The sequence below is a fragment of the Cynocephalus volans genome, chromosome 5 (assembly GCF_027409185.1).
Source record: "Cynocephalus volans isolate mCynVol1 chromosome 5, mCynVol1.pri, whole genome shotgun sequence".
NCBI classification, from domain to species: domain Eukaryota; kingdom Metazoa; phylum Chordata; class Mammalia; order Dermoptera; family Cynocephalidae; genus Cynocephalus; species Cynocephalus volans.
Window position 1 is genome coordinate 43,835,558 of NC_084464.1, and position 20,256 is coordinate 43,855,813.

The 20,256-nt window shown below is 48.7% G+C and overlaps 2 protein-coding genes and 1 long non-coding RNA gene across 3 annotated transcripts; 1 reads left to right on the forward strand and 2 right to left on the reverse strand.

The window, feature by feature from the left end:
* Positions 1-823: 823 nt before the first annotated feature.
* On the reverse strand, positions 824-4,792 carry LOC134377697 (heat shock 70 kDa protein 1-like). The gene is made up of 2 exons (XM_063096290.1): positions 4,696-4,792; positions 824-3,088 (listed from the first exon to the last, which is right to left on the reverse strand). Exon 2 carries the CDS (start codon positions 3,073-3,075, stop codon positions 1,150-1,152), a length of 1,926 nt encoding a protein of 641 aa, XP_062952360.1. The 5' UTR covers positions 3,076-3,088; positions 4,696-4,792; the 3' UTR covers positions 824-1,149.
* A 587-nt stretch (positions 4,793-5,379) lies between these two features.
* Positions 5,380-7,788, forward strand: LOC134378485 (heat shock 70 kDa protein 1-like). The gene has a single exon (XM_063097634.1). The coding sequence runs from the start codon at positions 5,601-5,603 to the stop codon at positions 7,524-7,526; it is 1,926 nt and encodes a 641-aa protein (XP_062953704.1). The 5' UTR covers positions 5,380-5,600; the 3' UTR covers positions 7,527-7,788.
* Positions 7,789-12,312: 4,524 nt separating this feature from the next.
* LOC134378378 (uncharacterized) lies at positions 12,313-18,713 on the reverse strand. Its single transcript, XR_010023632.1, has 3 exons — positions 18,653-18,713; positions 17,069-17,128; positions 12,313-15,932 (listed from the first exon to the last, which is right to left on the reverse strand). It is a non-coding gene; the product is annotated as an uncharacterized LOC134378378 (long non-coding RNA).
* Between the last annotated feature and the right edge of the window lie 1,543 nt (positions 18,714-20,256).

The following is a 20,256-nucleotide window of genomic DNA, read 5'->3' on the forward strand; positions in this document are numbered from 1 at the left end:
TGCTATCCACGGAGTGATTTGTTCACACCCTACATACACTTCCTATGGAAGATTGTTGGGGAGTTGGTGGAAATTCATTAAGATATGTGCACTTTTCTATATATTTACACTTCAATAAGTAAAAACAAAGAGTTCCAGAAATCAGGAGCCTGAGCACAAACCTTGATTTTATGAAAGGTTCCCGATGAAAACATTTTCTCCTAAAGACCCAGTCTCAGCTCCACATTTACACACTTTTGCCTAGGACTCTCCTGTAAAGAACTGTATATACCCCATTTTAATAGTTCACTTCCAAAGCTTGCTCCCCTCAAACCGAAAGGGACAAAAAGCACAGTTACAGATGCTCCTATATTCATGTCTCCCAGGTTTTTATAAATATGCTATATTATGACATAATAGGTAAAACATGTTTTCATGGACTTAAGACAAATGCTCTATTTCTCATCTTGCATAAAAGTACCCATTTGTCAGGAGTTTGTTGTAGAAATATTTTCTGCATGTAAACAATGTAATAAAGGACTCTGTGAGTGCACAGACACTGAATCTCCTGGACCCCATTTATAAGTGACATCAGGACATCAAGCAGGATTTACCACCCCAGCTGAATCCTAAACTCCTAAACCAGCTCCATCTGGGCTTGAAGTGCCTGAAGACCAAAAATTATTTTCCTATTTGAAACAATGAGCTCATAAAAATTAAAATACTTTGTCCTTACCTGATAAATCATTCACAATGAGCTCACAGAGAACACGTGCTCTCTCTATGAACTCACCTTTTCCTTACTTTTCAAAGTACACTCACAGCCTAAAGATACCAGAAGTAATTTCCTTTAAGAAAAAATTTACTGAAAGAGAAATAACCATTCACACAGGAAGAAGAAAGTTGGGGTGGCTGGAAATAAATAACAAACATTCAAATTCATCAAACGGTTCAAAGAGGGGCCTAGTTTTCCTAAAAGTCCATTCCAGAGTCAAAGACAGGATGTTAATATTGTGAAAAGATGGTGCATGAGATTCCTCCATCAGAATCCCAAAGGGATGGTAACTTAGGTTCAGGTCCAGTCAACTCAAGAATCATAACGATGTTTGAAAATGAGGGAAACAAAATTCACCTGAAGGCAACCCTAGAACCTTCCAGTCCCAGAAAAGATTAATCTACTTCTTCAATGGTGGGACCTGTGGCAGGCCTTCCAGCTGTATACCCTGTTGAACAGGCAGGCCCGGTGCATCCTCCCTGGTAGAGTTTTGTGATGATGGGGTTACATACCTGCTCCAATTCCTTTCTCTTATGATCAAACTCAACTTTCTCAGCCAGTTGATTAGCCTCTAGCCATGAAAGGGCCTCACTGCAGTTATCCAGTATTTTCTTTTTATCAGACTCACTAATCTTGCCCTTCAAACCTTCATCACTCACAGCACTTTTCATATTAAAAGCATAGGATTCTAATGCATTTTTTGCAGCGATTTTCTCCCTCTGGACCTCATCTTCAGCTTTGTATTTCTCGGCATCCAGAACCATGCGCTCAATCTCCTCCTTGCTCAGGCGGCCCTTGTCATTCGTGATGGTGATCTTGTTGGCCTTGCCCGTGCTCTTGTCCATGGCTGTGACATTGAGAATACCGTTGGCATCAATGTCAAAGGTCACCTCGATCTGAGGAATTCCCCTAGGTGCAGGAGGGATTCCACTCAGGTCAAAGCGTCCCAGCAGGTTGTTGTCCCGAGTCATGGCTCTCTCGCCTTCATACACCTGGATCAATACTCCAGGCTGGTTATCTGAGTAGGTGGTGAAGATCTGCATCTGCTTGGTGGGGATGGTGGAATTGCGCTTGATCAGGACAGTCATCACGCCCCCAGCTGTCTCCAACCCTAGGGAGAGGGGAGCCACATCCAATAAAAGCAGGTCCTGTACCTTTTCAGACTTGTCACCCATCAAAATGGCTGCCTGTACTGCAGCCCCATAGGCCACTGCCTCATCAGGGTTAATGCTCTTGTTGAGATCACGTCCGTTGAAGTAGTCCTGAAGGAGCTTCTGTACCTTAGGGATGCGGGTAGAGCCCCCTACTAAAACAATGTCATGAATTTTAGCCTTATCCATCTTGGCATCCCGAAGAGCTTTTTCCACAGGCTCCAGGGTGCCCCTAAACAGGTCTGCACACAACTCTTCAAACCGGGCTCTGGTGATGGATGTGTAGAAGTCAATGCCTTCATAAAGTGAATCAATTTCCAGATTGGCCTGGGTGCTGGACGACAGGGTCCTCTTGGCTCTCTCGCAGGCGGTGCGCAGCCGTCTCACGGCTCGCTTGTTCTGGCTGATGTCCTTCTTGTGTTTCCTCTTGAACTCCTCCACGAAGTGGCTCACCAGCCGATTGTCAAAATCCTCCCCGCCCAGGTGCGTGTCACCGGCTGTCGCCTTTACCTCAAAAATCCCATCATCTATGGTCAGGATAGAAACATCAAATGTGCCTCCACCCAGATCAAAGATCAGAACATGTCGCTCTCCCTGGCCACCTTTATCTAAACCATAGGCAATGGCAGCAGCTGTGGGTTCATTGATTATTCTTAGCACATTGAGTCCTGCAATCACACCTGCATCCTTGGTGGCCTGGCGTTGAGAGTCATTGAAATAAGCTGGCACAGTAATCACAGCATTGGTGACAGTGTGGCCCAAAAAAGCTTCAGCAGTCTCCTTCATCTTAGTCAGTACCATCGAAGAGATTTCCTCAGGGTAAAAAGCTTTATTCTCTCCTTTGTACGACACAAGTACTTTGGGCTTGCCTCCTTCACTGATCACTTGAAAAGGCCAAAGTTTCATATCTGCTTGCACTACAGGATCATTAAATTTCCTGCCAATCAGACGTTTGGCATCAAAGACAGTGTTCTGGGGATTCATGGCTACCTGGTTCTTGGCTGCATCCCCAATGAGCCGCTCAGTGTCTGTGAAGGCCACATAGCTGGGGGTGGTGCGGTTGCCCTGGTCGTTGGCAATGATCTCCACCTTGCCGTGCTGGAACACCCCCACACATGAGTAGGTGGTGCCCAGGTCGATGCCTATGGCCATTCCCTTAGCAGCTGCCATGGTTTTCCGAGGCCTGTGGAGAAAGAATGAGGTATAGTTTTGGCAGAATTATTTTATAATTTATTTCTTATTTTTAATAATGGTAAAATACATATAAAACGTACTATCTTGACCATTCTTAAGTGTAGAGTTCAGTAGTAAGCTCAATCACAGTGGTGTCCAACCAATCTCCAGAACTGTATTCATCTTGCAAAACTGAAACTTTGAACCCATTAGTAATTACCCATTCCCCCTTCTCCCAGCCCCTGGAAACCACCAATCTTGCTGTCTCTATGAATTTGAATACTCTTGGTACCTTTTATAAGCAGAATTATCTAGTATGTCCTGTTGTGACTTGCCTTATTTCACGTAGCATAATGTCCTCAAGTTTAATCCATGTTGTAGCACGTATCAGAATTTCATTCCCAGGGCCGGCCCGTGGCTCACTCGGTAGAGTGTGGTGCTGATAACACCAAGGCCACGGGTTCGGATCCTATATAGGGATGGCCGGTTTGCTCACTGGCTGAGCGTGGTGCTGACAACACCAAGCCAAGGGTTGAGATCCCCTTACCGGTCATCTTTTAAAAAAAAACAAACAAACAGAATTTCATTCCCTACTAAGGCTGAATACTATTCATTATATAAAAAGGGATCTTCAAAAAGTTCATGGAAGACTTCTATTATCTTCTAAGCCCATTTTTCTGTGAACTTGTTGAAGTACCTTTGTATATACGACATTTTGTTTATCCAGTCATCTCTTGAAGCACATTTTGGCTATTGTGAATAATGCTATAAACACGGGCGCACAAATATATTGAGATCTCTCTGCTTTCGAGTGCTTTTTGCACAAGGCAGACAAATGTATTCTCAGCCACTTAAAAGAGGTGGGAGAGAAGTGGGCGTATATTGTTTTCAATTTGTCACAGGGCCTGACTCAGCTGTCCTGTTCCTACGTCTGTGATACATTTCATTGTGCTTAATTAAGATAATTCTACATTCTGGTCCCCTCAAAAGACATTAACCTCCACACTTGGATTTTGCTGCCTTCCTGGGCTCCTTTACCCTCTATGAGGAATTCATGGGGAGTAAATTCGGCCCAGGCTGAACTTGGCTGCGAGGAATACAATCAAGCTTTCATAACTTTGACAGAAGAGGTGGGGCGCTCCAGGCAGTTTCTCTATCCTTCTCACGCATAGCCCCCCCTTTTCTAGAGCCAATAACAAACCAAGACAGGGTTTAGGGCCTCTAAACACACACACACACACACACACACACACACACACACACACACACACACACACACACACACTCTAAACACACACACACACACTCTAAACACACACACACACACACACACTCTAAACACACACACACTCTAAACACACACACACACACTCTAAACACACACACACACACTCTAAACACACACACACACACACACACACACACACACACCCTTTCTGGCGGCTCTGACCGGTCCCAGCCACCTTAGCGTCCTCTAGGACTTCTTCCCTGGACGTCCAGTGCCCAACACTTCAGACTTGAAACAACTAGGGAAAGTTCCAGCACATTTCTCAAACAAGGACCTAACTGGACCTTATGGATTCCCCACCCATTCCAATCAGAGCTCTCCTGGCTCACCTAGTTTCCCGCCGCCTTCGCTCCAGTTTGGAAACGTCCAGCAGACGGAGCCCCTGTGAGTGCGGACTCTCTCAACATCCAAATTGCGCAGCGGGAGTCCCCCCACCCCCCACCCTACCCCGCCCTACAACTTTGAGCCTGCTCCGCTCCAGTCATCCTGATTCCAAACTAGCCGGTGAGGTCAGAAGCAGTATCGCCATTGTAACGCGACTGAGCTAGTGGGCAGCGTCAACGCAGACGCCCCCACCCTTCCGCCTGCGTCAATACACAAGAGCGCACCCCCCAACTCATGGCATGTGCCCCGCTCCCCGCCAATCCACAAAACTTCTACTATAACAAACTCACTGCCCAACAATTACGAGCCTAGCGGTGACCCTTCCTGTCACTTTCTCACAGGGGCTGGCCATCAGCATCACCATGGAGGCGGGGCCCACAACCGCCCGTCCCACCGCCTCTCTCCCTGCCTCCCAGGGATCTAGCCCCCTCTAGTGAATCCCAGAAGCGTCTGGAGAGTTCTGGGGAGGGGCGGCACCCTGGACGCTGATTGGTCCCAGGAAGCTTGGGGGCAGGACAGGAGGCGAAACCCCTGGAATATTCCGGACCTGGCAGCCTCGCCGAGCTCGGTGATTGGCTGAGGAGGGGAAAGGAGGGGCTCGGGGACATCCTATAAAAGCAGAGCTGCTCGCGCCCCGGGGCAACAGCGAGCCTGAGAAGCGGTGGGTGAACCGACTCTCCTGTGCTTTCCGTGAAAGCGGCCTCTGCAGCCCCACGGCTTCCGAGACCAGCCTGTGCGGCACCGGCGCCTTTAGCTTCTTTTCAGAGCGGACCGAGCTTCCTGACGCGGATCCCGTCGGCCGTTTCCGGGTTCGAATCTCAGGGCGGAGCCGAGACAGCAGAGCACCGGCATGGCCAAGACCACGGCGATCGGGATCGACCTGGGCACCACCTATTCGTGCGTGGGGGTGTTCCAGCACGGCAAGGTGGAGATCATCGCCAACGACCAGGGCAACCGCACCACCCCCAGCTACGTGGCCTTCACCGACACCGAGCGGCTCATCGGGGATGCGGCCAAGAACCAGGTGGCGCTGAACCCGCAGAACACCGTGTTCGACGCGAAGCGGTTGATCGGCCGCAAGTTCGGCGACCCGGTGGTGCAGTCTGACATGAAGCACTGGCCTTTCCGGGTGATCAACGACGGAGACAAGCCCAAGGTGCAGGTGAGCTACAAGGGGGAGACCAAGGCGTTCTACCCCGAGGAGATCTCGTCCATGGTGCTGACCAAGATGAAAGAGATCGCCGAGGCGTACCTGGGCTACCCGGTGACCAACGCTGTGATCACCGTGCCGGCCTACTTCAACGACTCGCAGCGCCAGGCCACCAAGGACGCGGGGGTGATCGCGGGGCTGAACGTGCTGCGGATCATCAACGAGCCCACGGCCGCCGCCATCGCCTACGGCCTGGACAGGACGGGCAAGGGGGAGCGCAACGTGCTCATCTTCGACCTGGGCGGGGGCACGTTCGACGTGTCCATCCTGACGATCGACGACGGCATCTTCGAGGTGAAGGCGACGGCCGGGGACACGCACCTGGGCGGGGAGGACTTTGACAACCGGCTGGTGAACCACTTCGTGGAGGAGTTCAAGAGGAAACACAAGAAGGACATCAGCCAGAACAAGCGAGCCGTGAGGCGGCTGCGCACCGCCTGCGAGAGAGCCAAGAGGACCCTGTCGTCCAGCACCCAGGCCAGCCTGGAGATCGACTCCCTGTTTGAGGGCATCGACTTCTACACGTCCATCACCAGGGCGCGGTTCGAGGAGCTGTGCTCAGACCTGTTCCGGGGCACCCTGGAGCCCGTGGAGAAGGCTCTGCGCGATGCCAAGCTTGACAAGGCCCAGATCCACGACCTGGTCCTGGTGGGGGGCTCCACCCGCATCCCCAAGGTGCAGAAGCTGCTGCAGGACTTCTTCAACGGGCGCGACCTCAACAAGAGCATCAACCCCGACGAGGCGGTGGCGTACGGGGCGGCGGTGCAGGCAGCCATCCTGATGGGGGACAAGTCTGAGAACGTGCAGGACCTGCTGCTGCTGGACGTGGCTCCCCTGTCGCTGGGTCTGGAGACGGCCGGGGGCGTGATGACTGCCCTGATCAAGCGCAACTCCACCATCCCCACCAAGCAGACGCAGATCTTCACCACGTACTCCGACAACCAGCCCGGGGTGCTGATCCAGGTGTACGAGGGCGAGAGGGCCATGACGCGGGACAACAACCTGCTGGGGCGCTTCGAGCTGAGCGGCATCCCTCCGGCGCCCAGGGGCGTGCCCCAGATCGAGGTGACCTTTGACATCGACGCCAATGGCATCCTGAACGTCACGGCCACGGACAAGAGCACGGGCAAGGCCAACAAGATCACCATCACCAACGACAAGGGCCGCCTGAGCAAGGAGGAGATCGAGCGTATGGTGCAGGAGGCGGAGAAGTACAAGGCCGAGGACGAGGTGCAGCGCGAAAGGGTGTCTGCCAAGAACGCCCTGGAGTCGTACGCCTTCAACATGAAGAGCGCCGTGGAGGACGAGGGGCTCAAGGGCAAGATCAGCGAGGGGGACAAGAAGAAGGTGCTGGACAAGTGCCAGGAGGTGATTTCCTGGCTGGACGCCAACAGCCTGGCTGAGAAGGAGGAGTTTGAGCACAAGATGAAGGAGCTGGAGCAGGTGTGTAACCCCATCATCAGCGGCCTGTACCAGGGTGCGGGTGGCCCCGGGGCTGGTGGCTTCGGGGCTCAGGCCCCCAAGGGGGGTTCTGGGTCTGGCCCCACTATTGAGGAGGTGGACTAGGGGCCTTTCCCAGAATGGCCCATGATTCAAGACTTTGCATTTCTTCTTTATGCTCCTCAACTTTATATGCTTGCAGAGTCTCACTGTATATTTTTTGTTTTTCTTGAAGTGTTGAAGTTGCTTTTTTGTTCCAGTTTTCAAGTGTAGGGATGAAATTATACTGCCATCTTTTGTCCGTTTTCTTTTTTGTAATATTCATACTGAACTCAGGACATTTTTTAATCGGTTACTTCAAAGTAAATAAACTTCAAAATAAATGAAATGATGTCTGCTTTTTTATTTCGAGAGCAGAGGGGTTTGCATAAATTGTCTTTCCTACAGTGTCTAAAAATTAAAATTTAATAGGTTTTTGCCTCAAGTAAAGGCAGGGAGTCTGAAGTAATGATATACTATTTAATTTGTATTATGCAAATGATATCCTTGGGTAAGTTAAAAAGAAAAACAAAGCCTGCTTAGTCTGAGCTGGTTGAGCTTGTGGGTCCAGAAAAAGTTTGAGGACATCTGGCAGGGCTAGCCAGTGAGCTCACTTTATTAAAGCATGGTGACAATAACACAAAGGTCAAAGGTTCAGATCCCCTTACCAGCCAGCTGCCAAAATGAAAACAAACAAAAGAACTTGAATAAGACACCTGGCAGGGTGGGTGATCTCAAGATGCCTGAGGGGTGAACTGTGTATAAGGAAGACCTCAAGAGTTTGGGGGTGTGTTTCCTGGAGAAGTGGGCAAAACAGAAGAGGTTAAATGGGATAGCAATGCTGCTCATTCTTGTGGGTACACCTGATACGTTCAGAGCCCTAATTTATCTGTATTCAACATGAAAAGGAAGGAGAGTCCTAAATTGGCAGTGAGGAGAGGAGGGTACAAGCACTGGCTTGCCAACGTGTGCGCAATTGTCTGAAGTACTCTGATTCCTAGTTCTCATCTTTTATTTTATTTTATTTTTTTATTTTTATTTTTTTAAAAGATGACCGGTAAGGGGATCTTAACCCTTGACATGGTGTTGTCAGCACCACGCTCACCCAGTGAGCCAACCGGCCATCCCTATATGGGATCCGAACCTGTGGCCTTGGTGATATCAGCACCACACTCTCCCGAGTGAGCCACGGGCCAGCCCCTAGTTCTCATCTTTTAAAATGGAAGCATCTGGCCTGATGCCTCAGTCTAAAATTATTTCTTGGCTGACCTGTTAGCTCACTTGGTTAGAGCATGGCCTTGTAACACCAAGGTCAAGGGTTTCGTTCCCCATGCTTGCCACTGCCAAAAATAAAATTACTTCTGAAAGTGTGCTGAAATAGAAATGCCACATTCCTAGCAATAGTTTACCTGCATTCTTCATTCCAGTGAGTGCCTTAGGGAAGTGTCACCTGAGAGTATGGTGCCTCAACAGCAGAAGGATCTCAATATTTGAGTGCCCTAATGTTCCAAACACCGTACTGGGGCCTTTTATGTGTTACTTTATTATTCCTTACCCTGCTACTATTCTTTTTTTTTTTTTTTTTTTTTAAAAAAAGATGACCAGGGGCCGGCCCGTGGCTCACTCAGTAGAGTGCGGTGCTGATAACACCAAGGCCACGGGTTCGGATCCTATATAGGGATGGCCGGTTTGCTCACTGGCTGAGTGTGGTGCTGACAACACCAAGCCAAGGGTTGAGATCCCCTTACCGGTCATCTTTTTAAAAAAAAAAAAAAAAAAAAAGATGACCGGTAAGGGGATCTGAACCCTTGACTTGGTGTTGTCAGCACCACGCTCACCCAGTGAGCGAACCGGCCATCCCTATATGGGATCCGAACCCGGGGCCTTGGTGTTATCAGCACCACACTCTCCTGAGTGAGCCATGGGCCGGCCCACCCTGCTACTATTCTCACTCTGCTTTTCCTGAACTTATTGTTGACTTTCGCAGGTGAACATAAGGGGAGACATAAGAGGCTAGCTTAACTAAAGCTACTTAAAAGTTAAAAAAAAAAAAAAAAAAATCGCTGGATCAGCAGAGATGTTGAACCTGGATTTCATCTCAGAACTTAAGAGATTTTTGCCAAGCTGTCTCAAGTCCACAAGGCTGTTTATGCATGCTTGGTTCTAGGTTGTTTTCTACTTTAGGTTTTACAATCAGTTACCTCTTTTGCATTTACTCTGTGTAATCGTAAACAATTACACCAGATAAACAATAGGATTAGTAAAAGTTTACTTAGTACTTGCTGGCGGCTCTCCTTAGGCCGGGCGAACCTCGCTGGCTACGGCACAGCCAGCTGTCGCTACTCGCGCAGCAGCCCCTCGTAGGGGCCCATGCACATGCACGGCCCCGCCACCTGGCTGCTTTTACTCCCTCGCTCGTCCGCACTGCGCGGTCCAGTCTCTCCAGAGTACGGAGCCCGTGAGCTTCTGGTGGGACAGCACAACGCGCCAAGCAGGAGCAATGGCTGCAGTGGGCGCCAACATGGCAGACCTGCAGGCCGAGGAGGAAAGTGAAGGAGGTGGGATTCTGGGGTCCAGACTCCGCCTATAACTCAGGCCAGGCCAAACCCATCTACTCCCGCGCAGGATTGCGCGTGTCTACACTGCGTGCTTCCGGGTCCACAAACCCTGGTCTTCAACTCACTTACCCCAGGGCTGGAGAGCCCCGATAGGACCCTTTGGCCTTTTCCACCGATTTCCAGACTCCCTGCGGGACGTGTTTCCTGCATTCATTCAACAAGCATTCATTGATTGCTTACTGTATGCCAGCTTGTCCTAGGCTATGGGATTACGGTTGGGATCAAAACAAAAACCCCTGCTCCGGTGGGCAAGGAAAAAAAAAAGCATAAGATTAATAAGAGCTGGCCAGTTAGTTTACTTCGTTAGAGCCTGGTGTTGGTAACACCAAGGTCAAGGGTTCAGATCTCTGCACCAGCCAGCTCAAAACAAACAAACAAACAAAAAGTGTAGGGTATATTAGATGGTGCTAAGTGCTAAAAATAACAGTAAACCAAGGTAGGGATATGGGGATCCGTGCAGGGGCAGCTTGAGAGAAGTTGCGTGAGGACTGGGAAGGTATCTTGGAGGAGGTGAGATTTGAACAAGGACTTGAAAGAGGTGAGGCATGAAGCCATGTCTGGGAAGAGGCCTGTCCCAGGCAGGGGCTGGGGGGGAGGGGGACATCAGTTGCAAGGGTCCTGACACGACTATTCCTGATCTGTTGAAGGAACCTTGGGGAGGTTGGAGCAAAAACAGAGGGAGAGGGATGAGAGGAGTGAGTTAGGGAGAGGGGCAAGTCTCACTGTCTTCCCATCTGTGCAGAGTGGATACCTTATCTTCCAAGTCTTCAGACCAAAACTCCAGAGTCATCATGTCTCCTTTCTTTTTTGTTTTGGTTTTCATTTTTTTGTTTTTATTTGTCTCCTCTTTCTTCACAGCAGATCCAACCCATCAGCCAGGCCTGTCAGTTTTGTTTAGACCCGGAATTCCTCCACATCCCCCTGCCCCCAAGTCCCCCCATTCTCAGCTCATGACACCATCTGGGTTTCCTTACAGCAACTGCTCCCAGTTTTCTGTGCCCCCCACAGCAGCCAGAAGATGCCTATGAACACCCGTCAGTTCACATCCTTCCTCCGCTCAGAATCTTCTGTAGCTCCCACCTCACTTAGAGGAAAAGTCCAAGTCCTCCCCGTGGCCCATAGGCCCTGCACTATCTGCCTCATCCCCTCCCTGCCTTCACCTCTTCCCACTCACCCCACCAGCCTCCCTGCCATTGCTCAAATGCACTAGGCAGCCTCCAGCCTCAGGGCCTTTGCACTTGCTGTTTCCCAGTCTGCAACGTTCTTTTCCAGGTTTTTACATGGTTCCCTCCCTATCCTTATTCAGATCTCAGAAGCCCTCCCAGATGATCACCTTTAGGGTTGCCCTCCCTATCACAGTCCATCTTTTTCATTTTAGTATTTATTGCTCTCTGAAAGTGCCCTCATTTATTTGCCTTTAAAAAAAAAAAAAAAAAAAAAAAGATGACCGGTAAGGGGATCTCAACCCTTGGCTTGGTGTTGTCAGCACCACGTTCAGCCAGTGAGTGAACCGGCCATCCCTATATAGGATCTGAACCCGTGACCTTGGTGTTATCAGCACCACATTCTCCCGAGTGAGCTACAGCCGGCCCTTATTTGCCCTTGTTTATGATCTGAATTCTCCCATCAAAATAATCAGCTCCCAGGGCCGGCCCGTGGCTTACTCGGGAGAGTGCGGTGCTGATAACACCAAGGCCCCGGGTTCGGATCCCATATAGGGATGGCCGGTTCGCTCACTGGCTGAGCGTGGTGCTGACAACACCTAGTCAAGGGTTAAGATCCCCTTACCAGTCATCTATTAAAAAAAAAAAAAAAAAAAATAATAATAATAATCAGCTCCCTGAGGCTGAGTCTGGGTTTTTGTTCACTGCTCTGTCTCCAGTGCCAAAAACAGTACCTAGCACCCCCCTCCCCCAAACCCACATGCCCCCAAGGTCTGCCATGCCTCCTAAGTATTCTGCAGTCTCACACAGGTGAGCGCATACCAGTGTCTTCACTTCAGGGTGTACGCTCTTGTGGCTGCCCACCCTGGCCCTTCAGGGTCCACATACAGACTCCCATTGCCTTCATTCCTGGGCATACTGGGGTTCACACACTCACAGCCTCTCAGACGTGGACATGCATGCCTGTTTCCATACATGTGTGTTACACTTCTCATTGTGTAACGGAGATGAAAAAAGGATTACTAAAAGCACCATGAATGCACCGAGAAGCCCAAAGGGTCTGTACCCCAGAGAAAACTGGGTACAGCCCTGATTCAAAGTTAGCTTTTCTTCTTTATTGTAAAGACAAGGAAGTTTCACAAGAAAATTCCGTTGATTCAATCATTACAAAAAGACACAAGGACATGGGCAGTGTTACAAAAGTTACCTATGGCTAAGTATAGCTTAAGCAATGGAAACTAGTAACATCAGTAAAATTAACAATGTGACATGCCAAAGTACAATTAGTGAAAAGCTAAGTTGGTCAAACTGGCTCATTATCTAAAGTATAACCTCTTCTTAAGCAAAAGTAACATTCTTATGATAAAATCAAAGTACAATTATTTCTTTTTTTTTTTTGTCTTTTTCGTGACCGGCACTCAGCCAGTGAGTGCACCGGCCATTCCTATATAGGATCCGAACCCGCGGCGGGAGCGTCGCCGCGCTGCTAGCGCAGCACGCTACCGAGTGCGCCACGGGCTCGGCCCAAAGTACAATTATTTCTAAAGTGCTCCAACAGACAGCTTGCCCCTAAGAAACATTTTTTTTCACATCTTTCCCTTCGGCAATTCTTAAAATCTCTTAACAGGATCGGTAAGACAACCATCTGTTAGCTCTGAAATCATTAAAGTATACAATCCCATACCTAAACAGTGATTAGAGCTGATTAGATGGGTTTTGCCCTCTGGCTGTAGGCTGTCGCCTCCTACCTGAGGGCTTTTGCCCCATACATGCATTTACCTAAAAACCCTATTCTAAAATCAAACGAGAATCAAGATTTCTAACCCTCCACACATGTGCACCTGACACCACTTGGAACATGTGTCCACATGTCATCCCCATCTGCACTGAATTCCTTCATGTCCAAATGCACACATCCTGGTGGCCACACAGGCATGTGTCCTACGGTCTTCATTATCAACATTTTGCCTCACACATTCAACAAACACTCCTTGAGTACCTATTGTGTGCCAGGGGCTGTTCCAGGCAATGGGGACACAGCCTTAACCAAAACAGACAAAATCCCTGCCCTATGGATCTGACATTCTAGTTGGGAAAACAATAAATAAGTAAAACAGAGCGTGATAGTGCTTATGAGAAAAATCAAGCAGGGAAGGAGGTGGGAGTCCTGGGATGTGGGGTGGGATTTAAATAGAGTCAGGAAAGTCCTCACTGAAAAGGTGACACTTGAGCAAAGACACGAAGGACGAGAGAGGAGAATAGCATTCCACACGGAGGGAACAGCAAGTGCAAAGGCCCTGAGGTTGGACCCTGCATTTGATATGCCCAAGGAACAGCAGGGAGGCCTGTGAGGCTGGAACAGAGTGAGCAAGGGGAAAGCAGGAGGAGGTGATGGGGTGTTGGAAAAATAGAATAGTTTGGTCAGGCTCCCTCACCTCAGGGCAGGTTGCAGGTGGTGCTGCATATTCTTTGTAAGCAAATTGTGTGTGTGTGTATGGAGTTAGGGTGCATGCATGGTGCTGCAACTTTGGCTGGCGTCTGCCATGGGTGTCCACCTGCACAGCCATGCTCTCCAACCTACGGCTTCCAAGGACCTGTTTGCCAGTTACCTAGCTCATAGACCTGCATGTGAGCGGTCTGGGGACCTAGCCTGGTGTGTGAAGGGTTTGTGACCCAGTCTGTGAACGGGCTTGAGGGGTCTGTGAGCTCCAGACCCAGCCCTAGCTTGACAATTGGCCCAGTCGGTAGGATTACGGGCAGGTAAAAGAGCTCAACATGGGGCAAAGTCTGCAGGGCCTTGTGGACCTCAAGAAAGACCTGGGATGGGCCGGCCCATGGCTCACTCGGGAGAGTGCAGTGCTGATAACACCAAGGCCACGGGTTCGGATCCTATATAGGGATGGCCTGTTGGCTCACTGGCTGAGCATGGTGCTGACAACACCAAGCCAAGAGTTAAGATCCCCTTACCAATCATCTTTTTTTAAAAAAAAAAAAAAGGAAGACCTGGGGTTTTACTCTGAGTCAGTAGGAGCTGTGTAGGGTTCTGAGCTGGAGAAGGGCATATTCACTACCATAATTGCACACCAAGCAGGAGCTCCCAAGGGTGGGGCAGGTTCTTCTCCTTGTCTCCAGCTTGCAGACACCAGGCTCCCACAACAGGGATGGACCAAACCCCTTGGAGATAGAGTGTGTAACACCTACTGCCTTTCACAATCTCAGCTTGGGGTAAGGAGGAGGCCTAGAAGCCCCCCAGTTAAGCTGAGGCTGAGGTCTCCCGACAGACAAAATCAACCTCCACCTGCACTCCCACCCTGTCACCTCTCAAGACCTAGACCCTCAATCCAGCAAGGCTTGCAGCAAGCACAGTAAGTCTGAGGAAGAGCCAAGGGTCCAGCAGGGCCTCAGAGCTGAAGAAGGGGAAGGCTGGTGGGAGAGAAGGAGAGAGGAGGCTTTGTAACCACTCCCCAGCCCCCAGAACCTGGGAGGAGAGCTATGATGCTCAGCTCAAAAGCCCCAACTGTAAATATTTAGCATTTCCCATGTGAGAAAGGCAGAGTTGCCAGACTCCTCTGCCCAGGCTACCAGAACCTGATGACACAGGTAAGTGCCCTAGATGTCCCTTCTCTTCCTCCCAGCTAAGCACAGAGGGTAGAAGGCTGCAGGCCCTGGGCAGACAGGCAGGATCCCGGCCCCAGACACACATGCACCCTACATAAAATGACAATGATAGGAAACATCAGTAGGAGCGTGGTGGTGTCAGGCTTGGCTATAAACTCTTCACAACTTTTATCTCTTTAATCTGCACAACTGAGCTGGCTTCTGTGTATAGCCTCATTTTATAGTAGGGAAAACTCAGAGAATGAGCAACTTGCCTGAAGTCACACAGTTGTAAAAGGATCGTGGCAGGATTCAACCCAGGTAGCTTGGCTCCCAAACTCATACATGTATATACATGTGTGCGCATGACAACAGACACAAAGACAAACACACATTTCAATACCCAACAAAGCATGCAAACCCACTGCATAGAGCAGCAAAGATAGACAGATGGAATCAGTATGTGTATGTCCACAAATCGTCTGACACACACGTATAAAGAAAAGTGAAAACACAACACAGATTCAGACAATTGTATGTTCAAAATATGGTCTCATGCTTACACATGTACAGCACAACTTAAAGGGAAACATCCCACGGGCTGAGCATGTCTGTATCTGTGTCTCAGACACATACGCACCCAGGTACACACGGTCACACAGCAGCAAGCACAGACACCTGGATGTCCATAGCCATACTGTGGATGTCTCCATCTGCCTCCCACATACTCAGTCACAAATTCACACAAGTCAAATCACTGAGGGACAGATCAGGGGGAAATAACCATACAGTCAATTTCTCAGAGATACAAAGAAATTCACGTAGAGCTCCACAGAGTCCAGGCCCAGGGTCTCCAACCTGTACAAAGGCTCCTCTGACTGCAGACACACACTGAGGGAGTAGTCTCCTTCCCCCAGTTTGTACCATCCTGAACTCTGAGTAACCCAAGTGGACTCCAGGGCTGGAAGAAATAATGGTCGTCCCAGATCTGACAGAGGCTGCTGGGATGGGCTGCAGGCCTAGGCTGCCCTCCGCCCCACCCAGCAGCGCCCCTGGGTGGGGGCCTACCCTCAGCCCCTTCCAGCTTCTCCATTGGCAGCAGAGACAGAAGAAACCTATAAGTCACAGAGAGGATTTGACAGAAAGGAGAGAGTCAGGGAGAGAAGGAAGAGACATGGGGAGAAGGAGAGGGAAGGGAAAAAGTTTAGTATTTATTAATTTAGAAAAGAGGGGAAAAAAACCTGCAGCCCTGAACCAGGAAGATCTAGATACAGACTCACGTTTATGCACTTCTTTCCCTTTGAGATGCTTCACGTCCTAGCTGCTAATATCCTGGAAGTAATCCCCTCCACACCTTCTTTGTTGGAAAATGCCTGCTACAATTCTCAAAGTTTGGATAGAGAGCCCCTTTAAAAAACAGTTGTAGGCTGGTTAGCTCAGTTGGTTAGATCATGGTGTTGAGAACACCAAGGTCAGGGGTTCAGACCCCTATACTGGCCAGCTGCCAAAAGAAAAAAAATATCAACTCTATCTGGGGGTGATGAAAATGTTTTGGAACTAGACAGAGGTGATGATTGCACAGCATTGTAAGATACTAAATACCACTGAATTGTACACTTCAAAATGGTTAATTTTATGTCAGTGAATTTTTCAACAATGAAAGTAAAAAAAAAAAAATCAGTCGTTATCAACATTACATAAAAAAACTTTATGAGGTTATGTGTACCTCAGAACCCATCAAAACTTTTACTAAATACTTGTGCTGAAGAAAATCTAGTATTATGGGAATGACACACACAGGCAGACCTTGCCTTGCAAGTTTGGGAATGGAAAAGAAGTCTATGAGATGCTTACATTTCCAGGCTAGACTATAGAGGCACATTTAACAAGATAGTTGAATTGTAGCACTACGGACTCTGGTCACAGTAAATCAGTCTTCATGGGAATATTCACTGGCTGTAGAATGTCCGCTTACAGCCGCAGTAGCATTTGTGACGGTTGTCTGCAGTCAGTACAATGACTCTTTAAACCAGTAGCCACTACCACTACTTTGGGTAGGGAGCATTAGAAAAGGGTGGAGATTGGGAAGGACCTACCAAATACCTTTCATGAGAGAGAGAGTGTCTAATTGATAAATCTCCAGATACAACCTTGAATGAAGAAAATAAGTGAGTTCCTAGGGCAAATCAGTCAAGGTTATTAGTAGATGTTTTATCAAGAAGTTAATAAAAAGGGCCAGCCCGTGGCTCACCTGTGAGAGCATGGTGCTGACAACACCAAGTCAAGGGTTAACGATCCCCTTACCGGTCATCTTTTAATAAAAAGAAAAAGAAAAAGAAATCAATATAAATTATTGCCTGCCTGCACACCCTAGCACAGGGTACTCTGAAATAGCCACTTAGTAACCTCTAAGAGATCAGGCTGAGGATTAGCCCAGAGAAGGCAGTGCCATCGGGAAAAAGTGATGTTTCGAGTAGCAGAGGAAGTCTGAGGGGAGGGGAGGTAGTTTAGGAAAAATAACTGTAGGTGTGGAAAGAATGTTCAGTTATTTTCCCTGATTCCAATCACCTCCTGCCTTTCTACGCCAGCCCTCAGAAGGCAAAGAGGCGTCAGGGTTCGGATCTCTGTACCTACCAGCTGTCAAAACAAACAAAAAAGGCGGCAAGGAGGCCATACTAATAAGACTGACTTTATATGACTTTGGAGTACAGGACATTGCTTTATTAGTAACATACATACTTACTATTATTCCTGGTCTTTAACTAGGATTGTCATCCTCAAAAAAAAAAGTGAAAAAATAACCCCAAACAACAATAACAAAAAACTATTTTGTAAATGTGAGAGGGCTGGCTGTTAGCTCACTTGGTTAGAGCAGTGGTGCCGATAACACCAAGGTCAAGGTTGGGATCCCCACATTGGCCAGCCACCAAAAATAAATAAATAAATAAAAATAAATGTGAGAGAAGTGGGCAGGAACACGGCTTTGGGCTAAAAGGGGAGATGGGGGTATTTCACGCGTGGAGCCAACATGGCCATTTCTGAGGAGGCGAACCTCACGGTGGGAATAAGAACCGGTGACTGCCATCAACCCTTACTCTAACTGACCTCTCCAAACCCGTCCCCTTGGGATATCCCACTCTAGCACCCAGAGCAGTTCTGCCGCACGGGAAAACCCCTCCAGGCACTTCCATTCTCCCAGCACGGCTGTTGAAGTGGATGTTGAAGGGGGCCAGCGGCCAGCGATGCAGCACGCCGAGGGGAACCCGCGCCACCCGCCGGCCTCGTCGGCCTCAAGACTTGGAGGAGACGGCACGACGGGGAAGGCGCGGGCGGGCCCACAGCCTGCAGCGGCGGCGGAGCCCAGAAACCGAGAATCACTCCCGAGGGTCTTCGACCTTTTTACCAAATCCCCAAACGCCCCCACGGGGACGAGGGACTAGAGCCGGGCGGTAAGGCGGCGGCAGAGAAGCCAGCAGACAACAGCGCCACCTGTCCCGTCGCTTGCCTCCGGCGGCGGGGACCTTCCCTTCTGACGTCTACTCACTCAATTCATCTGGCTTAGTTGTGTGAAAGTTACAGAATTTTCCAGTGTTTTTATCTGATAAATTAGCTAGTACGAGAGAAACTCTAAAGAATTCTTCTTTAATTCCTTTCTGGAAAAAACCATCTGAAAATGGAGGCACTGGCCAGGCAGCCCCGCGGCCAGTCCCGCCTCAGGCCCCAAGGAGGCTCGGACGGCCCTGGGCCCCCGCCCCCTTCCTCCCTCCCTCCTTCCCCCTCCTCCCCACCCCTGTCGTCCTGCCCCCAAAGCAGCCTTTGTCTCAGGCTCCTTTACCCTATTGCTGGCTATGCCGGGAACTTTCTGGAGTTTGCTGGGCTCGAAGGCGATGACCGCCCTGTCGTTATTCTTAGAAACACTTCTCAACAAGCAAACTGCTCTCATGGCGGCCAGCCACCAAAAAAAAAAAAAAAGCTCCACCCGAGTCTTTCTACCACCCAACCCCGCCCTAGAACATCAAGCTTAGTCAGGACTCTACATTTAATATCCAGAAGATTCTGTGAACTATTTGCCAGCCTTGCCATAGTAGCGGGGCTTCCCCTCCTTTCTACTCTTTCTGGCCCCGCAGCCTGTTCTATTATAGGGAAGGGGAGACAGGGCTGGGAGAAGCTGGAAGGTGGGGAAGGCAAGAACCCGTGGATGGACGGCCGTGAAAGAGGGGAGCAGCAGCCAGGAGGGGCCCCCATCTGGTCTCATACCCCATGCCTCTAATTCTCAGAGAAACCAGACATTTCACTTCACTCCCTTCCTCTGTGTCTATTTGTTTTCTTCTTTTTAGAGAATAAAATGATCAGATCGATAAGCCAGTATAAGAAGGAGTACAAAATAAGGAGTGTGAGCAGAGATCCTCAAGAGCCAGGGACTTCTGATGTGAGCCCAATAAAGACTGTTTATTCCTCAAAAAAAAAAAAAAAAAAAAAAAAAAAAGTGAGGACGTGTATGTCCAATTAATAGTGCTGTAATTACCTGTCCTTTGGGTGACCAGATCAAGTCACTGAACCTCTTTTATCTTTTGTGTTCATCTTTGAAAATGAAAAGGTTTGGCTGAATGGTTTGTGCCTAAAAACCTTAGGACAGTTGATACATTAAGTTGAAAGTAATGCCACAGTCCTGGTAGTCATCCCTAACCTTGTAAGCACCTTAATAAAAATGACTGAGAAGTCAGACTTGAGTGTATGGGAACCCCAAAACAAAAGGAAGGAAAAGGGAAAAACTTGAGCAGTGCTCTCTAACTAGCACTGAAGTGTCCTATTAATCCTTGGTGCCACCATTCTATTAAATAGATACACTTAATCCTATTTTAGAGATGACCATATTACAGATTTATGTAATTTAGTCAATTTACAAGTACTTCATTATTAAAAAGAAAAGAAAAACAGCTTCAACAAAGTAGAGCCCATATACAAACCCAGTTCTTCCCCTTCCCAGATTTTTTTTTTCCCATGATGCTGGAAATCTCCAGGGTTCCCACATAATTGAAGCCTTTGCCATTTGATTAAGAATGCCTGGCTCTGGGTTTCATATCAGTTATCTTTTGCTTTCTTCTGGATAAACTTAGATTTAATTAATAAATTAGAGTTATGCCATCTTTTAAAGCCAATAGAATTGAGGAGAAAATGGTACTGTTTGAGAAACTATAAAAAGGAGAGAGAAGGAAAAAGATCCTGCATTATCAGGCTGAGGAAGACTCCCCTCCCCTACACTTACTGCTGCAGCAGTCAGGTTCTTTGCACCCCCTCTTCACTCCCATCCTGCTCCCTTAAAAGTACCTGATAGCCCTTCCAGCTTGGGGGATCTGAGCTCCAATCTTTCCCAACATAGAACCCAATAAAAATCTAATTCCCAAATTAATCAAATTAAAGATCTGGAAAATCTCTTGG